Source organism: Lissotriton helveticus, chromosome 12 (genome assembly GCF_964261635.1).
Source record: "Lissotriton helveticus chromosome 12, aLisHel1.1, whole genome shotgun sequence".
NCBI classification, from domain to species: Eukaryota; Metazoa; Chordata; class Amphibia; order Caudata; family Salamandridae; genus Lissotriton; species Lissotriton helveticus.
Window position 1 is genome coordinate 575,344,685 of NC_136073.1, and position 12,063 is coordinate 575,356,747.

Sequence of the window (12,063 nt, forward strand, 5' to 3'; positions counted from 1 at the left end):
CCCTCAGTCTTACTGGAAAATTGAAAGACAGAGGCTACCCAGCACCTATCCTGACCAAGGGTTTCAAAAGAGCGAGGAACCAACCGAGAGAGGCCTTACTAGAGGACAAAGTCACCAACTCTGATTCAATACCACTCACCTGTGTTACCACGTACAGCAGCCTCTCAAATCTGATGAAAAAATCCATCAACAAACATTGGAACATTTTGACTTCTTACAAAGAGAATTGGGAGAAACCCCTCTTCTCTTTCAAAAAAGGACGGAGCCTGAAAGATGCCTTGGTGCACACTCGTCCCAAGGAAAAGCCCCCCGATTCCATACCCACAGTCACTGCTGCCTGGGGTATGCCCAGAGTGGTAGGGCATTATCCGTGCTCTAACTGTAGTGTTTGCCACCTGACTGAAGCTACAAAAACTCTGTCGCTTGAAGCAGGGAAATTATGGACCCAAAGAGAACATACTAATTGTAACACTATGAACGTGGTGTACTTGATCACATGTCCCTGCCAACAACGCTATGTTGGCATGACCACGCGCAAGATAAAACAACGCATCTGCGAGCATCGCAGCAATGTCAGATGCAAGAAATTGACCACGAAACTGAGCCGCCACTTTTTGGACAGAAACCACACTCCAAATGATATGAGGTGGACGGTAATCGAAGTGGTGAGTGGCTCAACCAACATAACCAGCAGACTTTTTGAAAAGGAGCAACGTTGGGTGTACCGTTTGGGCACCAATGTGAATGGGCTGAATGATGACATCTCATGGAACTCAATATTATCTTGAATATACTGTATAACTACCCTTGATATCACTACATCTGGACAACTCCCTCACGTAGTGCTTGGCTGTGTCCACCTGGAATCTAAGATTGCCTAGTATGCGAATCTGTCACCCTGCAGCTATCAAAAACCTACTCAGTGCCCTCCTGACACGCTGTGTCTGCTCTCCTGCTCTTTGGTTTTATACCAAACTTTCCTCATTTATAGGCTTTAGCTGTACTATTGCCCCGTTACTAACGAGGCTCTAGCTGTACTATTGCCCTTATACTAACGAAGCGTAATGTACACAGTCGCATTCCCTGTCATAATTTCACTTAACAATCCAACAATGCGGAATTTTTTAACATCAGGCACTAGCATAGGATTTAATTCTCTGATTGCGCAATTTCTGCTCTCATTTACCGAAGGGTTGTGACCGATAGCGAATGACAGCAACCAAGCCTCGTTTTCATTCCAGAACCAGCCCTCCAGGTTGGGCGGGTGCGTCCCTAGCCTCGACCTAGGCGGGACACGCCCACCCGGAAATATCATCGCACACGCGATTGATTCCCTTCAGAACCACGCCACCTTCGAGGGAATGACGGCAACCAAGCCTCGTTCCCATTCCTGGCCCAGCCCTCCGGGTTGGGCGGATGCGTCCCAAGCCTCGACCTAGGCGGGACCCGCCCACCCGGAAGCATCTACGCACACGCGACTGATTCCTTTAAGAACCACGCTACCGGCCCCGGTTTTTCATCTTCGGGGTCCGGCATTGAGGCCACAATCAGGTTTGCGGCGGGTCGAGAGCACTGAGGGCGTGAGTAGACCCAGCAATCGAGGTCGCTGACTTCTCTGCAAGTTGAGCTAAGTGTCCACTCGTGCACATGCAATTGCAACTGTACCTCTTTTTTCTTTTAGGATGTGCTAGGTTCGCTCCGATCCCCTCCCGAGACCCATGGTGCTAGTAGCGCCCCATTTTAAAGTGAGAGTACCACCTTTAAATACCACCTTGAGGGGCACAGACCTTTTAGGTCCATTGATCCCTTCATAAGGAGTACACGCATTTCTGTGTTTTTAAACTCCCCCCATTTTGGAACGTTTCTTGTAAATAGACACCTTTAGCACGTCACTTCCCAGAGTTATCCGCTATCATCCTCTAGGGGCTATCTGGATGGTGCTTAAAATCAGTGTTTACTTTGGGTACACTATTCAAGCCACACATGATGGAGCACTATGATAATTCAGAAAGGCTCATATTAATAATGTTTATGTTTGTCTTCTGTTTGTCTTTGTCTTTCACTTTACAGGTGCTGTAACACTCCTAAATTTATTGTAACACTCCTAAATTTATGGAGTATTTTTGGAATGAGTAATTTACTCTTCCTTTTTTAAGCACTTTTTTCACTTTTATAATTTTCACTTTCACGTCCCCAGGTTAGGGTGGGTGATTAGAGAGCCCATACCGCCAGGGTTTAGTCCTGACGAATGCCTTGGTAAATGCAAACCACCCATATGGCAGAAACATGTTGACTATGATTTATCTGAGTATTTTCTGTATTTAACCAATCCTAAAACCTTGGCAAATAAATCCAGACACATAATACTCTTTGTTCTGTGCCTTACGGATCACTTATTAAAATTTATTTTTTGATACCTTTTCAAGGCACTTTTAATAATTTCACTGTAATTTAGAGCACGCCCTTCCCACACAACCAGCTCCACAGTCTTTCTGGCGTCGTAGCACACCAAAGAGGCACTCGGCCTCTTTGGTGGGGCCCGATGATGAAGCATGACACTGACTAGGTCGGTGTGTGAGGGCTTTCTTTACACCCAAATCGGGTGTGTTTATTCTGCTTTGACTCCATAATTTGTGGTTATTAGAGATTTCTCAAGTGATCGACCATAGATTGATCTGACCTCTCTTTTCTTGTTTATGTGCAATTGTTTGGGGACTGAGAGAGCGTTTCCTTTTTCCCTATCTCTCCCTTTGTTGTCAAGTAGATGTACATGTGCCCACCCTCCTCCCCGGAAACTGGCTATGATGGTAGAAGTTTTAACTTATTCCACTTTAATGCACAAGGCTTACAATATTAGTGTTACTCTACACTCCACTTTCCCTATTCACCTGCTGAGAGGAAAACAATCTAGGGTGGAGTCAGTGCTGATGTGCATTGTGGACAAAGGGAGGAGTCACAACATACCTTGTGACTCGAAATTTTGAAGAAAATCAAGCTGTAGTGTCTGAGCCCACACATAAGATGACAGTAGTATGTGACTCTAAAGCCCTACACACTACAAACAGATGCTTAAAGGGTAAGTAACCTTTTCCTTGTGTCTTGTCAACATTGAGTTTGAGTTCATTACTAGTCATCCAGTTTTTCACTATCTGTAAACAAACATAACAATTACAAGTTCAAAAGCCCTCACAGAAACTTTCCTCAGGACATTTTGTCAATGGTATGCATACAATATACACATTCAAAGGACAGGATTCCTTTAATAATTGAAAATAGTGGAGAGAAAATCGACCCCAGTGGAACTCCTCAAGTAACTGCCTGAGCAGTCACTGAAAAATGAATCAATTTATACATTGGGGGTCACATGTACTAAATATTTTTTTAGTTGCAAACAGTTTGAATCTTTGTTTGCGACTGCAGAAGCACTTTTTTTTACTATGTACTAACGCCATATTAGGAATTTTAACATTTTAACCAACTTCTAAAAGTGATTTGAGACTCCTTTCAGTTCAAAGACATTATTTGGTTGCTGAGCAGCCATAAAAGTGCAAATAAGCAATAAAAACACACATTATAATCCAATTCAACCAATACTATTGAACAAACAACTATGACTTCATGATTAATAATAAGCAATCATTATAAAACAGATATAAAAGGATAAAATGTGGCATTTAAACAACATTAATTAGTATGCATTGTGGCCCGTGAGCACTTAAAAAAGAACTTACATAAAAACAGGTCTCATCATCAGATAGAGGCTGTAAGAAATGATACGCCTTGATACAGTGCCAGTGATTTGAGACTCATAATGATTCAATATTTTACTGTATGAAGTAGTGTATTGTATGCGTCCCTTCCAAATGCAATTTGGTGTAAGATATTTCAATGCTTGCACCCAGAATCAGGTAGTAACACGTTGAAAAATTACTGGCTTCTGAGTTGAAGTGGTGATGCATTTGTAAAAGAGAAAGGGTGCCCTTGAGACTACTTACCCTTTGGGAATGTTATAAAAAAAAATTGTTATAGAGAAAGCAGTAGGGTAGGGGACCACAGTCATCTCTCAAACAAACATTTTATGAAAATATTTTTTTAGGTTTTAAAAGCAGCACGTGTCCTTTAGGGAATACAGGGTGCATTTAAAAAAAAAGGTTTAATGTATTGAAAGACTATCACAAACGTTGTGGTCTGCTGACCTTAGAAGGCCACCATCCCTGTGATGGCCACCATTCAGAATGAGTCACAGTTTGCATCCTCTCTCATGAATTTTCATGAGGTAGTTCAGATTGCAACCCACTCCAAATCTGTATTTAGCGAACCAACCTATTTGTACATAGAACAGTTAGTTGAATTCTTTACTGGTCATATATAGCAACCAGATATTTTCAACACATGATTAGTTCATTGGGCTTTGGGTTCTGTCAGTCACAATGTTTCAAAATCACAGTTGAGGGTGCATTTCACCATTTTTGTAACTTATCTCCCAAAAACCCCTCTTCATTTTCCCAAAGTGCTCCTCAGTTGATGGGCTCAGATGTTGGTATTTGAATGTCCCAAGTTTCCTCAGAATTGCAAAAAGGAGAATAAAAACAAAAAATGGACGGACATGGAAGAGTGATTACTGAAAGGGGTTAGGAACGAGAGGAATATTTCTCTCCTGCGATCCTCTGTTGGTCAGTTTTGTCTTGTAACTGGGGTGGTCTGTTGCACAGTTAGTAGCAGACTGCGGTAGCTGTGTAGACATGGTGATCTGACCCTACAACTAGTGAGCGAGTTCATGAGCATCATCCGGCCTCCAAAAGCAATATATTCTGCAAGTCACAGTTGAACTTACTTTCGTATGGTGCAGAATTCTGGCCTGTGCACCCTATGCCTGAAACTCCTGACAAATTTGGATCATCTCTTTTCTACATTGCTCTGTGATTCAGTAAGTTGTTTGAAGAAGAGGATGGGGCACACGTTTAGGTGTAAACAGATAACTGAAACCGAAGGACCCACAATGTCCCTACTCAATCTTGTAGTGGAAGTGCTTGTCCTGTAGTTTCCACTGTCTCATTTTCAATCTTCTACATATATGGAGATTCCAGGCCCTTTTCAGTAGAGGTTTTCTCAGAGATTGGACAGGATCCCTGTCACATTTTCAGAATATTCAGAAACAATAAATACGCAACAAATTAATCTGTATAGCAAAAATCAACGTAATCAGTGTTATCCTAAACATCTGCCTTGGATTTGCCACTCCTAGACCTACATTGGCCGTCACTGGTTGTTGCAATTCCGCTACTTCTGATTAGAGTGTGGTCCAGATGTACTCTTAAGGAAAGATTTCTTAAACTGACGCTCCTCGTAAAAAATACAACTTTTTTTATTTCTGATTCTTTATCCGATGTTTACATTTCGAATGCAATTGACTGACAAGCTGCAAAAACTTTTAGCGTGAAAAGTCTTAGGAACATAAATATGGGCCTGAACACTGGTATGCGTATCAGAAACAACAGACTGTGTTTCGAGGTCTTTCAACTTAAAGATTAATACTCTGTAGTCGAATTTTGAATAGGTGGTTTTTATTATTTTTAGTTCAGGATTTTTTCATAGGCCAACACGTGTTTCACGACAACACATCCCTTCATCAGGGCCGAAAGCTATATATTTCACTATTAATGTTGTTAAACAAGGCATAGTGAGAACCAATTGACATTCTAATGTGGGAACAAAGAGATAACAGAGAGAAAAACAAAGTTTTAAAAAAGTGAGAAAACAACAAACCTTTGGTTAATTTCTTATAATCTTCATTAAAAAAACAACAGACATATCCTTGTAAATAGACACCGAAAGCACAACTAAAACGAGGAGGATAGGATCGGAAGACACTATCACCCAAATGTGTTAAACACAAAATGGTTTTAAAGTGACAAGAGTAGAACCCAGTATCAGAAATTGATTGAGCAAGACTACAATCATTAAACAATCATGAAAAAAGGGGAGTGAAGCCAAAAACAGAAGAGTAAAACTAAGGAGAGCGAGTAACAGAAAAGATGACAAATATACATAAAAATCTAGATCAGCCTGTTAAGAATACCAAATAGCTTATCACAAAATAAGTGAGTAATCCCAATAGGGGGTATAACATGATAAGAAGAAAAGATTGTGTTGAATATATCGCATTAGTTGTGACCTAAAAAGATAAATAAAACACTGAGAGTACATTGTAAGCCCAAATGAGTTTTAGGGAAAGAACATAAAAATATCATTGTATGTAAATGTTGTGATTTAAGAGTGATCTAAGACACTTTTCAGATTGAGGCAACGAGTAGTAGTAGCAATAGCTTTATTTCGGGTAAAAGTATCAGCGGCCAGTGCAGGTAAGAGTGGTGGGGCTGGGTGAGGGGAGATTTCAACAGACGATAGCGAGGGAAAATGAAATAAAAAATGTATTTTCCCTCGTCCCCCCACCGCTCTTACCTGCACAGACTGCTGCTAGGTATAAGCCATACAAGTTTCATAATCATAATCATCCATAAAACACAATAAAACAATACATATAATCATCAGGTAAAAATCTTCAAAATATTACATCATAAAATTTAGACATCTGGAGTTAGTCACAATAAATCAAGTCTAGCCTCAATTAACATCAGAAATTCGAAAGTGAGCCTCATTTGTCCCACCTTGAGGTGTGAGTTCTTTATGGAAGTAGTCCACATCTGAATTGAACATATAAACATTTGGTTTGGAAGGGAAACATTCTGTCCATATAGGGCTCAAACCTAGGTTGCGATTTATGATTGATAAACTGTCCTGTTATACTCCCATCAGAATGGCCTTTCCATATCTGGTACATTGCTTCCTTCCAATACATTTGTTTCACTTTCTGTGCATCGGTTTTAACTATATATGCTGGGGCTCTCCGTAGTTCCCCCATCCCAATACTACCTGTAAGTTTTTTAATTTGCTTAAGCCATAAGGTACGTATTTCTTTATCATGAGCTATCAATTCTTTTAGTGATTTCTGATATGGTGTCAGCTCCACAGTTGGACCATAGCAAAGTCCAATATACCATGGGTTTAAGCAGGATGGACATATTAATGGGATTTAAGGCCAGATCAAATCTTAGGGGTATAAGAGGTTTACTCAAAGGCAAGTTAAAAAGGACCCTAAAAAATGTATTATTGGTCTTAGTAAGAATTGCTGTGTTTACATAACCCCGTATCAACCCATGTGTCAAATTATCCATTAATCTGACACCCAAATAAACAAAATGTGGTACCTATTCTAGGGGAATCCCATCTATTTTCATCTTCCCTCTAAAGGTCCTATGGGGATTTATTGACATGAACTTTGATTTAGATGGGTTCATTTATAATACCCTATTAGCACAAAGGGCTATGCAAGCATTTAATTCTTTGTGTAACCCAATGAGGGTTCTTGATAAAAGTAAAGCGTCATCTGCAAACTTTAGTAAAGAAAGAGAGACACCTGCCGATTTAGGAGCATCATGTCTTCATTGGGCTAGCCATTTGACCGCTCCATTAATATAGAGATTAAAGAGAGTGGGTGCAAAGACACATTCCTGCCTAACTCCCCGCTTAATGTCCATTCTGTCCATTATGTCCCCCTCCATATTACCCTGTCATATTTTTCAACATGAAGTACCCTCAAGATTCAGAGTAGATCCCTTGGGATTCCATAGTCATCCAGAACTTTCCAGAGGTTGTCCCTCTGAACCAGGTCGAATGCCACTCTTAAATCAATAAAAGTGACTATTTTTGGCTTCATTTCCCTCTTTTCATGATTATCTAATGATTTTAGTCGTACTTAATCATTTTCTGATACTGGGTTCTCCTCTTGTCACTTTAAAAACGTTTTTTTTAAACATATTTGGGGAATAGTATCTTTCGACCCTATTCCCCCCACCCCTGTTTTAGTTGTGCTTTCTGCATCTATTTACAAGGATATTTCAGTTATTGTTTGAATGAAGATTATAGGAAATCAACTAATTAAATGTTTTGTTGCTTTCTCACTATTTTTCGAACTTTGTTTTTCTCTCTGTTATCTTTTTTATTCCGCATTGGAATGTCAGTAGGTTCCCACTAAATATTGAAGTATATATCTTTTGGCCCAGATGGAGCGACATCTTGTCATGAAACACGTGTTGCCCTATGAATAACTCCTGAACTAAGCATAATAAAAATCACCTATCCAACATTTGACTGCAGAATATTGATCTTTAAACTGAAAGACCTCGAAATGCAGGCTTCTTTTTTCTGAGATCCTTGTAAAGGATTGGAGGGTTTGTCCTATAACGCCACTTTTTGAGGTCAGTGTCAAACGTGTCAAAGAGCCTCTGTTTCCCTTCCTTTTCCTGTGCCGGGTATGCTTAGGCTTTTTCCCCAATGTCTAAACTATTTTAAGATCAGTCTTTAGAGTTTATCCAGCTGGTAGTCCTACTTCTACAGGCAGTGATATAATAAAGCCTGTGAGCAAGGAGTCCCAACGTTACTGGTAAGTAACTGTTTCCCTTTATGCTTACAGCTCAAAGGTCTGCTTTATGGGGTAAGGTATACTAAGCTGTGTATATTGCACTGAAAACTCTGCTCCATTCTGTGGACGCTTTTGTCCAGATTTATTTGACCTTAGAAAATTGTAATCTGCTCATGCCACCTCCTTTCACAAACATACACGCTACATTATCAGTGGTTGACACTCTATTAGCACATCAGTGTTAGAATAGTTGTGTTCCTCTATGTCCCTCCAAGAAAGCATGTGATTTTCCCTTTGAGACGGTGACAATAGTGATTCTAACTAGAGACATTCCCCACATCAGTGTTGGTAAAAGCAAGAGTGTGCATGTCTGGGTGTTTCCATTTTATCTTACATTCATGTTTGTCACTCTTTTTTTCAGTGTCTCTTGCTTTTGTAGAGGAGGAGAGTTCTGGAGTCATCTGTAAATGAACCATTCTCTTTGTCTCCCGCTCTTCCCTTTCTTGTCTGTCTGTCTGTCTGTCTTTCTCTCAGTTGCATCCATGAAGGATCGGAGGCAGAGCGTAGGAGCAGGTACTCCCTGGTGCTTTCATCTCCCACTTATTCTTCCGCACACTACCACCTGTGATCAGTGTATTCACACAACTGCATCCCTTGGAATGTTGCATGTCTGTCTGTCCCACGTCCTCTCTTTTTCCCTTATCCATGTGCATCGTTGATGAATGTTTTACGATATTTGAATCTTAATCCAGTTTCTGGGACATCCCTAGTCAGTAAAGCTCAGAGGCATGTGAGAATTATAGCTCCAACAGTTATTGGGCCAATTGTCAATGGAGTTACTTGTTGGTCTTGTAAGGTGTGCATGTGCCATGAATGTCGCTGCCTGGGGACTGTGTGGGTGAGTGCTGGGATGCAAGTGAATCACTGGGAGACATGTTTGCATGATAACTGCTGAGTTAACAGATAGAGCAGTGGTCAGAAGGGCTTCTGGGCATTTAGGCACCTGAAGGTCTTCCATTGTTGCACATTGCCTGCATTCCTGGTTACTTAGCCTATCCCAAGAAACACATTGCCTGCATTCCTGGTTACTTAACCTATCCCAAGAAACATGCTTTTCTCCATAGGTAGATGCAGAGAGAAGCATGCCCTAGTATATCTCTTTCTCTTACATCAACCTTAAGACATCTGTTATCATCATACATTTCATAGAGCCTATGGCAGCCATATGCATTTCTTCTTCCTCGCTAATAATTATACCTAAAGTAGAACCAGCAAGTGCATTTTCCTCCTGTTAAACTGTCCTTTCCCCCAAATCAAATAACTATTTCTTTAAGGTGAGCTAGGAAATAGAGTACAGCTAAATATGAGATGCGCCATTTTTCCTATTTTAGAAAAGTACCTTAAAATTGTATTGCTGCTTAAAATTCTTTGGTAATGGGGAACCTTTTAGCTGTGGACTTTGTTTCACATCTGCTTCTTTCTACACTGAAGTGTCCTTTTTTGTTTGGAGAATAATTCCTCGCACAGTAGCGTGCCTTAAAAAGTTTTAATTGTTCAAAAGAAACCACAATGTGTTGTAGCACAACCCTAAGCTTGCCCCCTCAGATGGCACAAGTGAGGGATTCCCTAACTAGTGGAAGGGGAATTGCACCCAGTGGCATTGTGATATGTAATGGTAACAAATCAGTGAGCTGGGCATAAACACACTTTTTTTCGCCTTCTTATGCTGCCTGGCGGTCAGCAGTGCTGAGCCAATTTTAAGAGGGAAGTAGGAGCATAAAACCGGATATACAATCATACCTTAAATGAGCAGTCCTTCTATTTGTTTGGTTCTTTGTTTAAATTTTTTTTATAGGAGCAGTCCTTCTATTAATACATATCATTATCCAGACTCTGACGTTCACCTATGCCACACAAGCAATCCTCCCATTGCTACTTATGTAGCAACTGCCTGAGGTGAAAGGCTTATGTTACATAAGATAACTCCCTATTTGATTTTTTTGCGAACTTGTTATGCCCATAAAGAACCAGGTGTGTGTAATTGTGAGTGGCTGTGTGCGGTTAGGTATGCCCCAGTGCTGTGAATTTTCACACAATTATATGGGTCTCTTAACTTTCACCATGCCTCCTATCTACACGTTTTATAATTGTTTAGGGCTATGTTTATCCCCAGAAAGAGACTTCCCAACCTGCAAGCCCACCCTCCCCCCAAACCTCATCTCTCCCCTTCTTGGTCACTGCCAAGAACAGTAACTGTCAGAATCTGTCTAAAACTCTTGTCAGCTCTTCCAGGCATTTAAATTCAACACCCATTATGCTTCGAAATTGCTTGTATCTATCTTAGAATTTCTGAGATAATACGTCCCAAAATCCATTTTCTCCTAGAAGAGAGCAAAAGAAAAATCTCCAGAAATAACTTCAACAGTAGCTATGAATTATATATAAGGCCACTACTGCGTTTTCTGTTTTGGCCAATCCCGATCAGTTATTTTAATCTTGAGTGGCGGCCTCAAAAAGAGACCAAGCTTCTGTCAGAGCATGCATCTAAGTTAAGCACCGCGGCTACAATGTATTAGGGGAAAAACTGCAACATTGTGTGCTTGATCCACCAAAATAAAAAGTGATAGTTTCTAGATTTCAACTCACTTTGAATCCAGTCTTGCAAGAATGGTTCCACTTTATGGCCCTCTACTTCCTCAGAAATACCAAGCACATCAATGTAATTACAGTGAGATCCTCCTTCTGTGTTTTCAACACTTCACACTCCTTTGCCCTCTCTAAGAGGGATTTAACTTTCACTTTCATTGTGCTTACATCTTCAGGTAGTCTTCTGCTTCCACACTTCACAAATCATTTTTTATTAGATTCATAAACATGCTTAGAGTTTATTTTGCCCTCCATTTCTATCCTCTAATCTTGTTCCACCTTCAGAGAACCCTTTATGGAAGTCTTAGAAATTCTTCATTACTCTCCTGTGTGCCTTTTTGTCCCACATGATTCTCATTTCTAGAGCACATGCCTGTTTACTTATCTAATTTGTTTGTTAGTGCCTGCTTAATGACTTTCTATCTGCCAATCTCAGTGCAACCAAGTGTCTAGATTATAAGCCACAAAATCCAAGTAATTTTCCTGCTTGACTGACATTGTTTCATTAATTAGCTCTTGTATGACTACAAATGTGCCTGCCAGTGTGGCATGTAGGCTTCTTGAGTTCAACATGACAGACTTAAACTCTACCAGCTCTGTCAGGTTCAGCTGTCATCAATGGTATTAGAGATAGTTGTCTGCCCAGACTGAGTATTACCTGCCCCCCTCCCCTGTGCCACTCAAAGGGAATAACTCAAGTGTGTGTGTATGTAAGCCCATACCTTTCACAGAATGATCTGGCAGCCTATCAGTCTCTTAGGTCACTGGTCGCTGGCCTCAGCTCTTTGCCTACAACTACTCAAGAACACAAGCTCTACTTGAGGACTAGAGCTTCAAGTCAGTTGTACACGCTACTTACCTTTGTCTTCTCAGATAAGCAGTGGACTGTGCACATACCATTCAAACAGGCAAGATCCCTCCCAGTCACTTTGAAA

At 40.5% G+C, this 12,063-nt stretch overlaps 1 protein-coding gene across 6 annotated transcripts in view; it reads left to right on the forward strand.

Annotated features, from left to right (window-relative positions):
- NDRG4 (NDRG family member 4) overlaps positions 1-12,063 on the forward strand; it is an 898,768-nt gene that overhangs the window by 876,307 nt on the left and 10,398 nt on the right. For 4 of the 6 annotated variants that reach the window (XM_078670547.1, XM_078670544.1, XM_078670546.1 and 1 more), the window contains one exon: positions 9,017-9,055. The exons of the other annotated variants lie outside the window; for them this stretch is intronic. In XM_078670547.1, the coding sequence (XP_078526673.1) occupies positions 9,017-9,055 (39 nt within the window). The remainder of the gene's footprint in view (positions 1-9,016; positions 9,056-12,063) is intronic. 6 annotated transcript variants of the gene reach the window in all.